Source organism: Sceloporus occidentalis, unplaced genomic scaffold (genome assembly GCF_023333645.1).
Source record: "Sceloporus occidentalis isolate IW3139 unplaced genomic scaffold, rSceOcc1.0.p SCAF_6, whole genome shotgun sequence".
NCBI lineage: Eukaryota > Metazoa > Chordata > Lepidosauria > Squamata > Phrynosomatidae > Sceloporus > Sceloporus occidentalis.
The window spans coordinates 26,187,057-26,206,998 of record NW_028316986.1 but is presented as its reverse complement, the minus strand read 5'-3'; the positions used below and the strand labels follow the sequence as shown (position 1 = coordinate 26,206,998).

Sequence of the window (19,942 nt, the reverse complement as noted above, 5' to 3'; positions counted from 1 at the left end):
AGGACGGGTCCTGCAAAAGTAGGACGTGTAGCACAGAAATATAAATCCCTGCTTTTAAGTTGTGCTCCAAATGGAGGACATTTGGACCTTCCTCCTGGAGAAAAGGTGGAAAAGGAGGCCAGGTCCTGCAAAAGGAGGACATCCAGCCCCCCTGCATATAAATATACCTTCCTGCTCTTGCATTGTGCTCCAAATGGAGGAGGGCCTTTGGACCTTCCTCCTGGAGAGGAGGAGGACATGGAGGACGGGTCCTGGAAAAGGAGGACGTGGCTGCCCCCTTGCCCCTTGCCCCTTGGCGGAGCCCTGCCTTCCTTGGGCTTCTTGCTCCCCCAAGAGGCAAAACTTTCCCTCCGCATGAAGCCCAGCAGCAGCCAGGCTCCGCTCTCCTCTCGCAGCGCCTGACGTCTTTTGCGCATTTCCTGCATTAGGAAAGACAGACAGACAGACAGACAGACAGACAGAGAGCGAGACAGACACCCAAGAGAGAGAGGCAGGCAGGGAGGGAGGGAGGGAGGCGGCTCCTGAACTCAGGACCCCAGACAAATCTGCAAAGGGGGTGGGGGGGGGGAGAAGCCCAAGCCTTCTGTGTGTGTGTGTTTTCAAAGAATACTATGCATTTATTTCTTTAAAAAGTGTGTGTGTGTAGAGAGAGAGAGAGGGAGAGGCAAAGCGAGCAGCAGCCCACACCCTCCTCCCCTCTTCCCCCTTCCCTTCTTTTCCCCAGCCATCCCCCATGCCTTGGATCCCTGGATCCACTGGATCCCTGGCCTTGGAAGCAGAGGAGGAAGAGGAGGAAGAGGAAGAGGAAGAGGAGATCGGCTGCAACAGTAGCAGCAACCCACCGAAGAGGCGGATGTAAGGAATCCGGATTTGTGAGAGCTGGCTGGGTCTCTCTCGTTCTCTCTCTTTCTGGAAGGAGAAGAAGAAAAGGAAGGAGGCAAGGCTGGGGCTTGGGGTCTGGGGTGCTTCTGGACGCCTCGATCCCTTCCTCTTCCCCCCTTCCCCACTCTTTCTTCTCTTTCTCCTCCCTTCCCCCCCCCTTCTTCCTCTTCTTCTTTTCCCCCTCCTCTCCTCCTGTGTTTTGTTGCTGCTGCTTCTCTTCCATAGACAAGACAGCACCAACGCCTGCAAGAAGCCAGGAGTGCTGGTTTTTTGGTTGTTATTATTCTTGTTGTCTTTGCAGAAGACTGATCCAGGATTATGCTCTGAAGAGAGGGAGGGACAAAAGGGAGGGGAGGACGAAAGTGTCTCTGCATGTGTATCTTTTCCAGAATCAAATCTATCCACCTTCCCACCGAGGATCTTTTCCTTCCTTTTCCATTTTTCTTTTTGATTGGGCTTGCATTTTTGGATTTTTTTGCATCCTCTCCTCCTTGTGTTGTTGTTGCTGTTCTCCTCCCCCCCCCCCCCCCATACACACAAGCAAAGACTCTCTCTCCATATGTCTCTGTATGCATGCATGTATGTCTTCACTGGGTGTCGCAAGAGGAAAGGCTAAATCAACATTAGGTAGCAAGGGAAGGGAACCCCCCTACTCTTAAGACTGTGTTTCTGCAACCACCACCACTACCACCACTTTGCTCAAAGCTGCCTTCTTATTTATTGGAGGAACCTCTCCACAGCTCCTTGCCTGGCTTCCCAGAGTGGGCTTGGATCCCAAGGGGGGGGGACACAAGAAGAACAACAACAGCAACACCACCAACAACAAAATACAAATAAAAAGTGACGCCATCTAACCATGGTGGTTTTTAATGGCATGCTGAAAATCAAGATCTGCGAAGCAGTGAACCTGAAGCCCACCCCTTGGTCACTCCGGCATGCCGTGGGTCCCAGGCCCCAGACCTTTCTGCTGGACCCGTACATTGCCCTCAACGTGGACGATTCCAGGATCGGGCAGACCTCGACCAAGCAGAAGACCAACAGCCCCGCGTGGAACGATGAATTTGTCACGGACGTGAGCAATGGGAGAAAGATTGAAATGGCTGTTTTCCACGATGCCCCCATTGGGTACGACGATTTTGTGGCCAACTGTACGATCCAGTTTGAGGACCTGCTGCAGAACGGGAGCCGCCACTTCGAAGACTGGGTGAGTGGCCAGACCAGATGTGCATCTGTGTCAATCTGGGTCGGTCTATCTGTCTATCTAAATATGTGGCTTTTGCGCTTAATGAAACATCATTCTTTGTTTGACAGGTGTGTTGCTGACATGCCACCTCTTGGATGACAGGCTTAGTTGGTGGTCAGGCAGGTGCCCACATTGTATAGCTCTGGATGATGTGAGATCTGGTTTTCAAGTCTGCCATGTGAGGATGGAGGCATACTCAAACCCACTAAGCTAAAATATTTCAGTCTTGGCAGTTATCAGTTTTATTTTTATATGTCTCTTACCCAAGAGATGCTGAGCATCTCCACATGAAGTGTTGTCTTAAGTATCCAAACAGGGTCTTTTTTTGGTATTTCTGGAGCTTAAAGAGAGCATGAATAACTATTCCTTCTGGTTCACTGAAACTGGACTTGTGGTGTCTCCTGGTGGCAACGGTGTCATGCATGTTTGAATATAGGCAGTCTTTTGTCACAGCTGCTGAGCAATTTTAGCATAATGACAAAATAAATACCAAGGATCGCTCTTTGTTGCTTTGATATTCTCCTTGCTGCCCACACATACATATCCAGTACACAGTCATAGCATGGGGCTTCCAAGGACCATCTAATTCAACCTTGTCTGGTACTATAGGGTCTCAAGGGCCATCTAATCCAACCTTCTGCCATGCAGGACAAATGCTAAAGTACTCCTGGGAGGGTCTCAAGTGGCTGCATGCACAAAATAATAGCTCCATTTTCTTAAGATTTGATATGCAGCTTTGGAAACATTCTGTGTCACTGCTTTCTGTGGCCTTCCTAAAGGACATGCTTAAACAGCATCTTGGTGCTTACAGGTCTGCCTGCCCTCCCAAAGTATATGTCTAGCTGGACAGGATGTCATGATGCAACAGAATTGGGAGATGGCAGCATCTGAAGACCACTGTAGACAGGCTGAGGCTGTCCCGAACCAAACTGGCATGAAAGTTAGCTTTAGGAAATAATGCTAACAATAAAACAATAAACCAATCTCATTTCAGATTAAGAGATAGGGCTGGTGGAGAATATTGCAGGCCTATTCAAATGCTGCATCGCACTGGGGAGCCTTCTTGGGGTGACATCAGGAAGGGAATGCATGCTTGTGAACTCCCTCTGCCCTGGTGATTAACAGAGAGAAAAAGCAATGAATGAAACTGGGAAGTCCAGTAAATATTTGGCCACAGGATCAGCTCCTCTACACGTTAACCTTCTGCCCACAGTGCGAAGAGTTGGTGAGGGAGGTGAAATGAGAACCCAGGTCTCACCCCAGGTAGATTCTCAGAGAAGAAATAAATAGTTAAAGGCTCTGGTTTTTTTTTCTCCTTAGGGTTAACAGCACATTTGTGAGAGAAGATAAGTGTCACTGTATAAGAGAATAGCTGCGATGCTTGTTATAATATGAACACCTTAGCAATAGCTGTGTACTTTAAAAAAAAAAGATTAGATGATAAATGTGGGCTAATACTCCAAGTGAATCAGAAACAGTTTAAAACAGGTATGACGAAAGTGCCAACTGTGTGGCACATGCAATGCGCAAGCTTTTTGCACACCTCCTGTTTTTTTTTTTAAAGGGATATATTTCATCAGTGAAGCATCCCAAAATACCACTTGGGGTGCCATTATTCATTAAGTCCTCCAGTCTGACTCTAGACTCCTAAATCATGCTGAAATATCCCTAAGTAAGGATATCAAATATCCTCAAGTAACCCAAACTTTAAAAAAACAGGAAGTGAAAACAAAAAGTGGCTTCTTTTGTATGTTTTTGGCAAGTTTTCAATAGCATGGTGGGGTGTGTGTGTGCACAGGTTGGCCTCTACTACAGTTGTCTATCTCTTGTTTACAATGATTTTCCATAGAAAATAATATGGCCATCACCATAATTAATGTCCCATTGACACTGTAATGTAACCTGTTTTATGGATTAGCTACAAAAAAAGATAAAGGATGTTATGTATCATTGTTTTAATTTTGCATATTTAAATTTCTCTCTAAACCTTTAAACTAGCTCTTTTGTAAGTTAAAAACCAGTAACCTGATGAGAATATTCTCAGCCCAAGAACTTACTCCAGTGACACAGGAACTGACCTGGCTCTAATTCTCAATTTCCCTTTGGAATTCTCTCTAGTTATTTGGTTGTTTATTCTGAAAGAAGTTATTTGAGGGTTACTGTTTTGGACAATATGGGAGCAAGTGAAAGTTAAATAAGCTGGGAAGAAGCATGCATTTTGTAGATCCTTTGGGTTCCAGTATTTATGTTATGCCCTTGAAAGTAACCCCTTAGTGCTGCATTATCATAGTATGAGGAACATCCAATATCTGGACCTGTAAATAGGTTTTGGCAGTCTCTTGCAGAAGCTGTGATCAATTATTTGCATTGCCTTTTTGAACTTAGAACCGTTTGTTGTTTCCAACTAGAATAGATCTATTGAATCCCTGGAACTTATGTAAGTGTTGATTTATCCCCATTGACTTAATGTGCAAAATAGTCTGCAACCTTTAGTTTTATGATAATACTGTCCCATTTAAAAGATAGCAAACTCGAAATTGGGATGCATTCAGTTGGGACTTTTATTTTTCAATTGTCCTGATGATTTCTTTTTCAGTTGTCTTCCACTATTTATTTTTTTCAGTGGCAGAAGGTAATACAAGACATTGTTGTCTTCCATTTATAATTCCTTGCTTCTTCCTCTTTTTTTCTTAACTCAGAAGAAGATCCATCAAAGAGGGAAAGATAGAATAGTTGCACTATGTCTTTTAATCCATAGTGCTAGGAGCTGTCCGTCTGGAAGCACCCTGAGAGAATAAAGAAGAGAGACAGAGAGAAAAGAGAAAATGATGATTGTTACTATGTCCAGAAAGTCAGTTGCACCAAGCCAGGTGCTAACTGCACAAAGGACTCCAGCCATAAACTGAACCATCTATAGGTGAACCTATGAGGTTGTCTCATCGTGAGGGCATATGCTTTGTGGTGGAAGTATCTAGTGTCTCAGTAAATTGTATTTAGCCGGTGATACAACATTGGTCCACTTAGTTCAACTACGTTTTGTTGGTCAGCCATTTCCTCAAAGTGTCATGTAGTGGCCTTTCTCAGTTATGTTACCACCAAGCTTAGAGAAGTGACTTTTGTTGGCCATGCTAGCTGGGAGATTCTGAGGGCTGATGTCCAAAGAATGTAATGCCTCCTAGATGTTTGTGTTACTAGATATCCATTCTTCTTTTAACTAGGGATATCAGCCATAGAACTAGGGAGGTTCCGATGGCAAAGTCATTGTTTCACCAACTGGCTTGAAGTTCTAATCATTCACAGTTCCTCTCCTTTGTGGCATAGGTATTTGTAAGCTAGGGATCCGAAATCACTACTACAGCCTGAAACCCACAGAAAGAACAAATTCCCATCTAAATTGGATTATATTCAGAAATCCAATTCCCTAAGCATTGTAGATTCACACATTCATCATTGTTCTTTAGGATGGGTTGATCCCTTCTCCTTTTGTGTCGTGTCTTTTAGATTGTAAGCCTGAGGGCAGGGAACCGTCTGACTAAAAATTTTATGTACAGCGCTGTGTAAATTTACAGCGCTTTATAAATAAAGGTTGTTAATAATAATAATAATAATAATAATAATAATAAATTAACCAGACTGAGGAAATATCCATACCGTTCATTTTCTTTTTACTATTCCATCAGAACTGAAATAAGGAAAAAAGCCAGTAGCTGGTTCAGGTTGTACCTGGGTCATGTTGTCTTTGTGAAACATTGAGAAACTAATGAGAGAAGCCAAATGCTATCAAGATTCTGTTTTAACTCCTTGCTTTTGGGGGGTGGGGGGGAAACGACTTGCAGCTCCATTTTATAGATATTTACTTAGCCCAAGCTCAAATGCAACCTCAGTGGTGTTTTAGGTAAAAGGATATTAATTTTGCAATCTGGAAATAAAGTGGGGAATCATAGTATAGAGGAACAGGGAGGGTTTGAGGACTTTTTTATTTTAAAGAAATAGGCTGACACACTGTTCAAGGTTCCCAGAACATGATCTTCAGGGATATGATGTTGCCATTTTGCTGAAAGTATTGATTATATCTGTGCTTGGATGACAAAGTGTCTTGGGAAACTCCTATATTTCGTTCTGGTTTCCATGTTGAAAGAAAATAGGGAAGGGGAAATTATATAGAAAAATAAATAGGTAAGAATTATTTCATATGTAACATAGAACCAAATCTGGTGCTGATTGTGTATTCAGCAGAGCTCTGTATCTAATCCAAGTATTCAAAGAAATTTAACTGCATGCTGCAACTATTGGTTATTTTGGGTATTTTGCATTTTTAGACATGCTCCTTTAAAAGTACAAACAACTTTTAGGTGTACGCATAAAAAGGCCACATGTGACAGGGGCTTAAACAAATATTGACTGAACCTGTGCTTTACCTCTGAAACAGGAAGCAAAATAATTGTGTTATTTATTTCATTTATTACGTATGTGCCTTACCTTTTCCCCAGAAATGGGACTCAGTGACAGCTCACAATAAAATTAAAACAGATAAAAATCAAGGAAAAAAATTATGTGAGACTGATTTTTTTTAAAGTGTCTTAATAAAACATATTTGAATTGAAATGCATTGACCATTATAAAAACAAAAACAAAACCTAACTCATTATGTGGACAACGTTCACCTTGAGTTCTAGAATGGGGGAACAGAATGGAAAATTTTTACCTTTTGCCAAAACGCAAGAGTACATATGATCTATTTCTGTTGCCTGTTGTGCTCCTTAGTGCTGTTGCCATTCTAAGTCCAGTGTCTCTGTTTCAGATCTATAATTGAAATGAGTTATTATTACCTTTTTCCTGAGAGTGGCTTCCTGAATTCTCGACAGGAGAACAAACAAATAAATCAGTATTGGAAGAAGCTCATTGCTAACCTGTGTTTTCAGAGCGGTTGGACAAGAATGGCATAAAATTAGTAGAAACAATGAAATAAGTCTAAAAATCTTCAATATACTTTTTTTTTAAAAAAAAAATCATAAATATCAATAGCCACATGATCACAGTTCATTGTTCAAGATGATGTTGTAACAGAAAACATCTTGGTACACTGCTGTGCCCTGGATTCATCTTTACTGTCGCAACAGTTGTGTCTGTTTTATGGATAATACAAGCTTTCTGTGAGAGCCAGCATGACGTAGGGGTTTGAGTGTTCTGCTATGACTCTGGAGATCAGCGTTTGATGCCTTGCTTAGCTGTGGAAACCTATTGGATGACCTTGCATGAATCACACACTCTCAGACTCAAAAAAACCCTGCAATAGGTTGCCATAAGTCAGAAATGACTTGAAGACACCCAACAACAAATAAGCTTTCAGAGAACAAACTTTCTTATTGGTTGGCTCAATCACATCACTTCTAATACCCAAAGGGAATCATTTGTCTAATGCCTGTCACCCTATTGCTACCCTCATGGGCTTGTGGATGTGTGTCTCCTGTCAAACACAATAGATGTTCAGTTCCAGGTTCTAAATACATTATGCACACACAGATCGATGAGCAGTGGACCATTGGCCTCAACGAACATGTCTACAGTATGACTTTTGAAGCCTTGTACCATATATTTATAAAATGATGTCAAATAATGGAAGCAACTCCCTTTATACATTTGATCTTCCTTTTCTTGGCAGACTTGGCTGTTCTGTTCTGTTTTGCTCCACATTTATTGTTAGCATTTGATCTATTTTGGGGGGAGAGTAACTACAATTTTTGCAATAATATTTCTAGGGAAGGGGTCATAGTTTATTGGTAGAGTTTACACGAGTTTGCACTTTGCAGACAGAAGGTGTTAGGTTTGATTTTTGGAATCTCCTCTCTGTATGTGAAACCCTAGAGAGCTGCTGCCAGTCAATGTGTAGACTAGGAGTGGTCAGCGGGGCTCCAGGCCTGTTTTTGTGGTCCTTGGTCCTTTCAGATTACACAAGGACCCTCTTTCTGGTCAAACAAAAAATGTGAATTGGCTTTCTGGAAGTTTCTGGAAGCTGCAATTAATCTTTTAAATAAATTGCTGGACCACCATGCAATGTTTACCATTTATTTGTTATTGTTTAAAAAAAACCTGAAATCCCAAACAGGGACTTCTGGCCAATACTTGCTTTGTCTTTGTTCTATAGCAGTTTGGGCAGATTGTGCATTCCCCAGAAGATCCTAGGCTGCTGCTACACTTAAGAAATAAACCAGTTTGATACTATTTTAACTTTCATGGTTTAATGCTGTGAAATTCTGGGATTTGTAGTTGAGGAGCACCAGAACTCTCTAACAAAGAAGGCTAAATATCTCACAAATCCCACAGTTCCATAGCTTAGAGTCATGGCAATTAAAGTGATGTCAGACTGCTTTATTTCTGCAGTGTAGATACACACTGAAAGCACAAAATTGGTCCCTAGTCTCATATGGACATAGCTCTGAGGTAGACAGTACTGAGCTAGGTGGTTCAATGGACCCAGTACAGTGGCCCCTTGGTATCCATTGGGGTTTGGTTCCAGGATTTCCCATGGATACCAAAATCCATGGATGCTCAAGTCTCATTAAATACAATGGCATAGCAAAATAGTGTCCTTTATATAAAATGGCAAAATCTAGGTTTTGGAATTTATATATTTTTGGAAAATTTTCAAGCTGTGAATAGTTAAACTGTTGGTGCTCTTGGACATCTCTGCGGCCTTCGATACCATCGACCATGGTATCCTTCTGGAACGCCTGGGAGAGTTGGGTATCGGGGGCAATGCGCTCCAGTGGTTCCGATCCTACCTCTCGGGAAGGTTCCAGATGGTGAGGCTGGGGAACAGTTGCTCTCATAAAAGAGAGCTGACATCTGGCGTCCCTCAGGGCGCCATTCTGTCCCCCCATGCTGTTTAATGTTTACATGAAGCCGCTGGGAGAGATCATCCGGAAGCATGGAGCACGGTGTTATCAGTATGCTGACGACACCCAGATCTATCTCTCCATGTCTCCGACTGATACAGTGTCTAAGGACGGCATCTCTCCTCTGGATGCCTGTCTGGAGTCAGTAATGGGCTGGATGAGGGAAAACAAACTCAGATTGAATCCAGAGAAAACAGAGGTACTTGTGATAGGTTCCTCAAGTCCAGACAGAGAAATTTGCCATCCAGTCCTGGACGGGGTCACACTTCCCCTAAAGGACAATGTTCGCAGTTTGGGAATACTCCTGGATCCATCCTTACAGTTATCATCCCAGGTGGATGCGATGGTCAAGAGTGCTTGGTACCAACTTCGGCTGATATGCCAACTGCGCCCCTGTCTGGACCAAAAGGACCTTGAAACAGTAGTCCATGCATTGGTAACCTCTTGTGTAGATTTCTGTAACACGCTCTACATGGGGCTACCTTTGTACCAAGTTCGGCAGCTTCAGCTAGTTCAAAACACTGCAGCCAGGTTGGTCACAGGAACATCTAGATCGAACCACATTACACCGGTATTAAAATCCTTACGCTGGCTGCCAATTAGCTTCTGAGCCCAATACAAAGTGTTGGTCATCACCTTTAAAACCCTACATGGTTTGGGCCCAAGTTACTTGAGGGAACGCCTCTCCCTACACAATCCGCCCCACACCCTCAGAACAACTGGAAAGCTCCTACCTGAACACCCCAGAGTGAGATTAACAGCCACTCACCAAAGAGCGTTTACTGCTATAGCTCCTATGTATTGGAATAACCTCCCAGAAGAGATTCGCCTCATTCCCACCCTGGATGCCTTTAAGAAGGTGCTGAAAACCTATCTCTTCTAGCAAGCATACCCTCCTGACCCTCTGTAGAAAAAAATCACCCCAAATATATATCTACCTCAGGACATTCTCTTTTTTAAATTGTATTGTGATTTGTGTATTTTTAAGGGATATGTTTTATATGAGCTGATTTTATCTAACTGTAATTGTGATGTATTGTAAATTGATACTGGCTGTAATCCCGCCTTGATCCGTAGGGAGAGGCGGGAAAATATAAATAAAATTTTTATTATTTATTATTATTATTAAATCTGTGGATAAAGAATCCTTGGATATGGAGGGACAACTGTATGTGTCGACTATCTATCTTCATACCATAATTTGGTGAGCATTGTCTTTATCTGGTAACCAAAGTATGGTAAAAGAAAGTATTTCAGAAGCTTTGTAATTGATCATTGTGTAACTTGGGTTCAACATGATCAATCTCTGATGCGGCCCATCTGCTCTCCATTAAACTTTTAACATGACACTTTTATGTACTACTTCCCAAACTGCATTTTGTTATTATGGTTGAATTGCCCAAATCCAAATACTCTGATAGTGTGTTGTCTTGGCATGTTAATAGTTTGATTACATTCTGCAGGATAATGAAGATAATTATCAGTGGCACATTTTACAAGGCAATGCTGTCCTTTATTTGTAACTGTTGGTAACCCAACAGAGATTACTGATTGTGTTCTCTACAGAACACAAATGGTTGGGGGGGCATGTAAAGAGATGGCATGACAGAGTCAAAGCTGTGCATTAGAAGGAATGCTGTGCCATTTTTGAATGGGAGACACAGTCCTGAGGTAGTCCCTTCTCCTGTCTTGGTTATCATTGTTCATTATAGATACTTTAATATGCTGTTGGCGAGAACAATTGTCAATATTTTTAAGTTGGGGATTTATTTCAGTCTAACTGGCATGATGAGATCTGCCCTCTAATTGTTCATTTTCATTACATCTTTCTGTCCTCTTTCTTTGTATGGTGTGCGTTTCCTTCCTTAGGAGAGTTGGGCTACTCTCCTTTGCAATGCAGTGTTTGAAATGTGGTCTTTACCTGCTTATATTGAAAGCACACTATCTGTCCTGCAGCAAGAATACAGACAGGGTTTTTAACTTGTCGTAGGTTCTTAAAATCAAGGCTGTTCCTCCCTAACTAGGTACCCGAGTTCATTGTTGAGCAAAGCTAGTGTGCGTTCTGCACAGATTATACAAAATTAAAATGTGCATGTGTTCAGTTATTTCTCTTTTCTAAAAAAGCACACACAGCCCCTCCCAAAAATATGGTGGTGCCACTTTAGATGAAGGCATGATTCTAAAGACTAGTCTTTAAAAATTTTACAATGTTTTTTTTCCTTCAGCTGCTGTAAGAAGATGCTAGATATTTTTCTCTCCATTATGACTGTGTTGTAGCCTGATTCCATGGTTACAGAACAAGCTCTTGCAATGATACACAAGTACAGTGCCAGGAATCATGATAGCAACTGTTGTGTTAATAGGAGGCATTACCCCCCTTTTAGACTTGTGGAATATTCAGCCATTCCCCAAATAGCCCAAACCCCAAACCCCTAGGCCATGATTATACTAGCTTTTTTTGGCTGCATCTCATAGAATATTACCAATGGGAGGCATTGTATAATAGAATTGCTCCCATGTACCAAATGATTAGTGTTGAATTGGGTTGGAGGAATTCTTGCAAATATATTTGGTGAAAGAAGAGTTGAATATATATAGCAATGGTTGTTCATTTCTGAAAACAGGTATTAGAAAGATGCTTTGTTTAGATGATAGTGTGTCTTCTTCTTTCCTTTCCTTTCCTTTCCTTTTCTTCTCTTTTCTTTTTAATCTTGGCACCAGGTTTTTAGTATGTCATGGGCAAGGGGAACATGGCTTGCTTGATGCTTTGGGGTTGTAACTCCCATAATTTTCATTGCCTGTGTTTGCTAGGAGTTGCAGTCCGACAACATTGGGAGAATCATAAGCTACAGTAAGGCCAAAAAGCTAAGAGAGTAGGGTTGTGATTGCTAAAGGCCTGTAGGCATTAAACTTTAAAATCTGTCTATCAAAGCAGCCTTGTAAACATTGTTTGAAGACCTAAAGGCTACAGTCCTGTGCAAATGAAGAGTTAAATCCTACTGACTTCCACGGAATGTGAATCTCCCTAGTAAGATTGACAGTTGCTGCCATAGTGGCTATTAACGGCAGGTCAGTTTGGGTGAAGTACCATGAAACAATGACTGATATATGCTTTGAATGAATGATGTCACCTTCATTTAGACACACTGAAGACATGTGTCTTATGTCTAGAATGCTCAATCACAACACCTACTTGATGTCACCTTCTTCCTTCTAAGCCTCCTCCAGAACTCACTTCTCATTTGGCTCAGTCTCTTATTTATCATCTCATGGAAATGGAATATTACTGCTTTTTATGCATGGTCTTTCCATTATTCCCCTCTTCTAGTTGTTCCTCCTTCCCTGCACTTTTGATGACACTTATACTGTTAACTAAGGCGGGTTACAGACCGCCGAAAAGCGGCGGCCTGCACCCGCCCCTTTCCCAGCCGGATCGGGGCCTCAGTGGCCAGAGCGGCAGCCGCTGAGGCCCCGATCCGCCGCTTTCCAGGATGCAGGGAAGCGGCAAAAGGCCCCTTCCCCGCAGCCTGGAAAGGGGTGTCCTTGGGGCTTCAAGCCCCAAGGACACCCCGCGGCGGTGGGGAGGAGGAGAAAGGGGCTGCTTGGCCCCTTTCTCCTCTGCGTCGCTGGGTGCAGCCGTCTGAAGGCTGCGGCCAGCGACGCAAATGGCAAAAGGAGCTCTGTTTTGGAGCTCCTTTTGTAGCTGGGGAAGGGGCACACTATGCGCCCTGGCACGGCGTGACGACATGTCCGCGCTGCCCCGTATAGAGGCGGCGTGGTCGTAACGTCGTAATGGCGACGGCTGTGTGGAACGGCCGCCGCCATTTTGTGTGCACTCCACGCGTGCTAGGGTTAGGGGCGTCTGGAAAGGACGCCCCTTTCTAACCCTAGCACGCGTGGAGTGCACACTTTTAGGCCCGTTTGTAACGGGCCTAAGCTTCTCAGGGCAGATAAATTTGTTTTTAGTCATTCACAATGTAATTCATCATATAAATCAGGAGTAAATTAGCCTTCCAGATGTTGTTGAACTATATTTCACACCATCCTTCTCTCTAGCCTTCTTGGGCTAGGATGTTTTAGTCCAGTAGCATATGTGGGGAGTGGGGGTACAGTTTCCTATCTCTTGTTCATGGATGGGGCAGTAGAAATAATAAATCAGTGCATGTGAACTTAAAGCTCACATGTTGCCTGGTGGTTGCAATAAATATATCATCCTCAAACTTAACAATTGATGGCCTGTTGATACTTGCTTTGAATTGCACATGCGTGAATATGGAAGAGAAACATTCTGGGGAATGAGGCTTATAGGTTCCAGTTCCTCTCTGTCCATAAGATAACTGGCTATAGCCAAAGTATGCCATTCTCTCATAGCCCATATGTTTCTTAGACTGCCACCAAAGCAAGCTTTTATTGAACAATAACCTTCTCTCAAACAGACATGAGGCAGGGATCCAGAACTATTCATCTTCCATTTGTTAACTTCTTGGATTTTCCTACTGTTTTTCTTAACAAAAATATTCCTTACAGAGATAAAGATGGAATATTTTTAGAATGCCTTTGGACTGATAACACTAGTAGCCCACTACTTGAACTCAAACTTAAGTCTGTTCAGCACTGCAGAAAATAATGCAGTTTGACACTGCTTTCACTGCCATGACTCAAAGCCATATATTGTAGATCTGCCCTATTTTTTACAGAAGACTGTCAATGAGTTCCCATTTTGGCAGGTGGAGGGTGGAACAGATTCACACCTGCTTAACTTTAGCAATGCCATAGATTCAGATATTCCCTGGGCCAAAGCATTGAGATTAAAGAACATAGGAATTTATTTAAGCCAAAATTCACCCTCGAGACAGGCTTTAAGCACTTGGCTTGAGCCTTTAGATGTGTAAAGTAGTAGTATACTGCACCTGAACTTGTGTTGAGATCATTCCCCTCAAAGCTGAGTCATCATGACTCATCACATCTGGGTTGGAAAGGGAGTAGGCTGGACTTGTAGGTTAATCAAGTGTTATCTGAAGTTAGATAGCCATGTGGCTGGTGATTAGTAGGGATGACTATCTCCAGAGAAATGGTGAGAGACCTGGAGGTGTCCTTATGGCAGAGCTGGGCAATTGCTATAACACTGAGAAACAGTTTCTATTAAACATGCCCAAATGCCCCCTTGGTTTTTAGAATTTTTTAAAAAATGTTAATTAGTGGCTGGAAGCAGGGCCAGTGATTTTTTTTTTAAAGTATCACTGCTTCAGGAAGCTTCCATACCTCCCAATCTTTTCCTTCTCCTCCCACCTCTGCAAGGGCATCTGCAAGGGTGATAGGAGCTGAATCAAAGAATTGTAGAGTTGGAAGAGACCACAAGGGCCATTAAACAGTCCAACCCCCTGCCATGCAGGAAATCACCATGAAAGCATCCCCGACATATAGCCATCCAGCCTCTTGAAGACCTCCAAGGAAGGAGACCCCACCATCCTTCGAGGGAGTGTGTTCCACTGTCAAATAGCCCTTACTGTCAGAAAGTTCCTCCTAATGTTGAAGTGGAATCTTTTTTTCCTGTAGCTTGCATCCATTGATCCTGGTCCTAGTCTTTGGAGCAGCAGAAAACAAGCTTGCTCCATCCTCAATGTGACACCCCTTCAAACTTAAAGAGGGCTATCATATCACCTCTTAACTGTCTCTTCTCCAGGCTAAACATACCCAGCTCCCTATGTTTTTCCTCATAGGGCATGGTTTCGAGACTCTTCACCATTTTAGTCGCCCTCCTCTGGACACATTTGTCAACATCCTTTCTGAATTGTAGTGCCCAGGACAGGACACAGTATTCTAGGTGAGGCCTGACCAAGAATAGAGTGGCATTATTATTTCCCTTGCTCTAGACCAGGGGTAGGCAACCTTTTGGAGCTGGGGGCCAGGTTGGTGTCCCTCAGACAAGTCGGGGGGCCGAAGCCGGGGGGGGTGGAGCTTCCACCCTCCGGGGCGGGGCTGCATGCTGGGGGCAGAGCCTCCACCCTCCAGGGCGGAGCCACCCTCCGGGGCGGAGCCTCCACCGAAGCCCTGCAAGGAGGAGGAGGCGTGTGCCCGCCCTCTCCTCCTCGGTCCCTTTCTGGACAAACACCCCCAACCTGCATTCCAAAACACACACAACAGCACAGTTGTGCATTTCGCATGGCTTTACTTAACATGGCCTCTTGCATATTTCAGAGGCTTATTCCATAACCAAACCCCTTGGGTTTAACACTTAGCATGGTTTAACATGGCTATGCATATTGAACATGTCAAGGTGGTTTCACCGTTCTTGCACCAAGTGTACTTCTCAGAAGTGTGTACTTGGTCAAGGGACTTTGGTTTTTCTTCACTGCGCATGGGTTTGTAAAAATCACAGCAATTTACATTGGCCTTGCCTCAGAGGCTTTCTGATATCAATATCACCATTAAAGAACCAAAAACACACAGAAAAGGCACTTTGGAAAGTCACACTCTCTTGGCTTCAGAAACAGTGCGTGCATGCCTCTCAAGCTGACTCATATCATTATCATCATCATCATCATCATCGCCACACTATCATTGTCAAAGCAAGGGAGACTTGTTAGCATTAAAAGCACACAAAACACACTTTGCAAGGTGACACTCTCTCAGCTTCTGAAACAGTAGTTGCATGCTTCTCAAGCTGACTCATCATCATCACCACCAAACTACAGTGGTACCCCGGGATACGAATTGATTGCGTTACGAAATTTCCGGGGTACGAAAAAGTTAGATTGGAAAAAACTGTTCCGGGTAACGAAAGATTTTTCGGGTTACGAAATTCATTTCGGCGCGAAATTCAAATCCGAAGCGCGGCTAGCGGCTTTCCAGCGCTAACGGAAAGCCTTTTCGGGTTGCGAAATGTATCGGGTTACGAACGGCGCCGCGGAACGAATTAATTTCGTAACCCGAGGTAGCACTGTATCATTGTCAAAGCAAGGGAGACTTGTTAGCATTAAAAGCACACAAAACACACTTTGGAAGGTGACACTCTCTTGGCTTCAGAAACAGTGCCTCCATGCCTCTCAAGCTGGCTTATATCATCATCGTCATCATCAATATCATTGTCAAAGCAGGGAGACTTGTTAACAATTAAAAAGAATGCAAAATAAAACAAAAAACCCCATGTGGCCTCTGGCCACTCACCACCTTCTCCTCTTCCTCTTCCTGCTCTTCCTCTCTCCTCTTCCTCCTCCTGCTGCCCCATCTCCTCTTCCTCCTCCTGCTGCCCCCATCTCCTCTTCCTCTTCTTCCTCCTTCTGTTGCCTCCTCCTGCTCTTCCTCCCTCCTCTTCCTCCTCCTGCTGCCCCCATCTCCTCTTCCTCCTGCTGCTGCCTCCTCCTGCTCTTCCTCCTCCTGCTGCCCCATCTCCTCTTCCTCTTCTTCCTCCCTTCTCTTCCTCCTCCTGCTGCGCCCATCTCCTCTTCCTCTTCTTCCTCCTTCTGCTGCCTCCTCCTGCTCTTCCTCCCTCCTCTTCCTCCTCCTGCTGCCCCATCTCCTCTTCCTCCTCTTCCTCCTGCTGCTGCCTCCTCCTGCTCTTCCTCCCTCCTCTTCCTCCTGCTGCTGCCCCCATCTCCTCTTCCTCCTGCTGCTGCCTCCTCCTGCTCTTCCTCCTCCTGCTGCCCCATCTCCTCTTCCTCTTCTTCCTCCCTTCTCTTCCTCCTCCTGCTGCCCCCATCTCCTCTTCCTCCTGCTGCTGCCTCCTCCTGCTCTTCCTCCTCCTGCTGCCCCATCTCCTCTTCCTCTTCTTCCTCCCTTCTCTTCCTCCTCCTGCTGCCCCATCTCCTCTTCCTCCTCCTGCTGCCCCCATCTCCTCTTCCTCTTCTTCCTCCTTCTGTTGCCTCCTCCTGCTCTTCCTCCCTCCTCTTCCTCCTCCTGCTGCCCCCATCTCCGCCTCCTCCTGCTCTTCCTCCTCCTGCTGCCCCATCTCCTCTTCCTCTTCTTCCTCCCTTCTCTTCCTCCTCCTGCTGCGCCCATCTCCTCTTCCTCTTCTTCCTCCTTCTGCTGCCTCCTCCTGCTCTTCCTCCCTCCTCTTCCTCCTCCTGCTGCCCCATCTCCTCTTCCTCCTCTTCCTCCTGCTGCTGCCTCCTCCTGCTCTTCCTCCCTCCTCTTCCTCCTGCTGCTGCCCCCATCTCCTCTTCCTCCTGCTGCTGCCTCCTCCTGCTCTTCCTCCCTCCTCTTCCTCCTCCTCTTCTTTCTTCTCCTCCCCCTCCTCCATGCGCCGCGCGGCCTGGGGGCAGGACGGAGGAGACAGAGGAGGAGGTGGGCAGCGAGGGGCCGCGCGGGAAGGCAGGGAGGGCCGTGCGGAGCCCCGCGGGGAGGCGGGGAGGGCCGCATGGAGCCCCGCGGGGAGGCGGGGAGGGCTGCGCGGAGCCCCGCGGGGAGGCAGGGAGGGCGGCGCCAGTCTTCATCCTTTGCCTCCTCCACCCCAGGCCGCGCGGCCTTCCTCTTCTTCCTCCGCCGCCATTTTGTTTTTCAAAATGGCAGCGAAGTCTCGCGCGACCTTTCCCGTCCTGGGAAAGGTCACGTGAGACTTCGGCCGCCATTTTGAAAAACAAAATGGCGCCCGGAGCTGCGCGGAAACGGCAGCAATCGGCGGCAGGGCTGCGCGGGGGCCGGTAGAAAGGCCTCGGCGGGCCGGATCCGGCCCACGGGCCGTAGGTTGCCGACCCCTGCTCTAGACACTATACTTCTATTGATGTAGACTAGAATTGCATTGGCCTTTTTAGCTGTCGCATCACATTGTTGAAGAATAGCTATGGACTTGCACAGCCCCAGACCACACTTTGTCCTCCCTGATCCTAAGAGGAAAGACTGAGAAATCATGAGACACCACAATAAGGAAAGCTGTAGTATATAGCCATGCTAATCTGGAATATCAGTATGCAAAAGGATCTTGCAGCACCTTTTAGACTAACTATGAAATAATTCAAAGATATAGCCATGTTAGTCTGTAGAATCAGTACGTAGCGAGATCTTGTAGCACCTTTGAGACTAACTGAAAGAAAGAAATTGGCAGCATGAGAATTCGTAGACTTCAGTCTACTTCCTCAGATGCATTTGGTGGAGTGAAAGAAAAAGTGAAAGAGTGTGAAACAAGTTGTAGCATGAGCTTTCGTAGATGAGAGTCTATGAAAGCTCATGCTACAACCTCTCCCAGTTACTCTCAAAGGTGCAGCAAGATCCCTTTGCATGTTAAACCAGTTATACAGAACTGTAAGCATATGTTATATGATATACCTAATTAGGGCGGTGGGGTTCCCATTGCCTTCCTCTAAAGATTTCTTGAGTGGGACTGGCTTAAGTCACCCAGTGGGTTTCCATGGCTCAATAGGGATTCAAACTCTGGTCTCCACTCAAGCCACTACATCTCACTGGCTCAAAAAATGTTGTTGTTTGTTGGTGGTGTTATTTGCCTTCAAGTCATGTCTGATTTATGACAGCTTTCTCAGAGTTTGTGTGTGTGTATGTGTATGCAGTTTTTCAAAGAAGGTTTCCCCTTGGCTTCCTTTAAAGTTGAGAGCATGTGACTTGCCCAAGGTAACCCAGTGGGTTTCCATGGCTTAGTGAGGAACCAAAGTCTTGTGTCTCGGAATCCTAAGGTATATGTACACTGTAGAAATAATGCAGGTTTGACACCATTTTAAATGCTGCAGCAGAAAGACGGGGTATAAAAATAAAGTTTATTATTATTTATTATTTATCATATGGAATCTTTGGCTTTCTATGCAAAGAGTGCTAGAAACTACAAATCCCAGGACTCTGTAGGATGGACCAATGGCAGTTAAAGTGGTGTCAAAGTGCATTAGTTCTACAGTGCAGATGCACCCCTAGTCCTCAGACCACTACAACACACTAACCCAGTTTTTTACTTTTATAATAAAGAAAAGAAGTGATTTGGTGTAGTGGCCAAGAGTGGGAAGGACTTTAGTTTTCTGCTGAAGGTCTCATGGTCTGTTTGGAAAGATAAGGTCATATAGAAAGCCTCTTGTCCAGGACCCTGGACAGCCATTGCTTGGTATGAGGCAGCTTCTCATTTGAGCCAGAAAGTACATAGTCCAGATGTCCATGTGCTGCTGTACCATTATTCGATTAATGTCAGAAACTCTCATGCTGTGGCTCCTTCCATCAGCTCATCAGGAACTGAGTTCATGCTGATAACAGGGAGGTATCCTGTACAGCTAGGAGCTGAACTGTTGGCCTTCCAGATGTCTGAAGTGCAGTTGTCGATGACTTGCCATGCAGGTAGGGCAGAGAGGAGTTGCAGGTGAAACATTTGAACAATCCAGAGTTCTCCACTTGTGCTGGATTGGATAGGCATTTTCTCCTTACTACCTGGGCTTAGCGGCAGGCAATCCCAAGTAACTTTGGATGGAGTGTATGTGTCACAGCTCATCCAGTCAATGGTTGAAACTAAATATAGTGTGGTGTAATGATCTGAATGTTGGCTACAACTCTGGAGATCAGGGTTCATTTCCCTGCCTGGCCATGGAAACTCAATGGGTGACCTTGGGTGAGTCACATGCTCTCAGCCCAGAAAACCTTGTGATGGGGTCACCTTAGCACTTCCATAAATCATAAATGACTTGAAACCATATAACAATATAAACCACCAATATAGATTTCCATTTCCAAGCATTCAGAATATTATATATCATTATACTTGTGTACAAATGGTGCATCACTGTAGTGAAAAAAATATATGGATGGAGGTGTCATTTGGTTTATGTACAGGAGTCTTCATTGTGTGATCCCTACGCTGCTGCAGTGATGTTACAGCCCACTCCAATTGGCCTTATGAAACCCAGTGCTCCTCATCTATAGCTTCCCATCTGCAATGGTGAATAACATTCCCCCTGCAAAACATGATTTCTGTATGGAAGACTTAGATCATATTTTG

General features: G+C 44.6%; 1 protein-coding gene across 1 annotated transcript in view; it reads left to right on the top strand.

Annotated features, from left to right (window-relative positions):
- The first annotated feature begins 569 nt into the window (after positions 1-569).
- Positions 570-19,942, top strand: part of LOC149310541 (protein kinase C epsilon type) — a 433,141-nt gene continuing 413,768 nt past the window's right edge. The window contains exon 1 of the mRNA XM_089529148.1: positions 570-2,086. Coding sequence (XP_089385274.1) covers positions 1,739-2,086 — 348 coding nt within the window. The 5' untranslated portion in view covers positions 570-1,738. The remainder of the gene's footprint in view (positions 2,087-19,942) is intronic.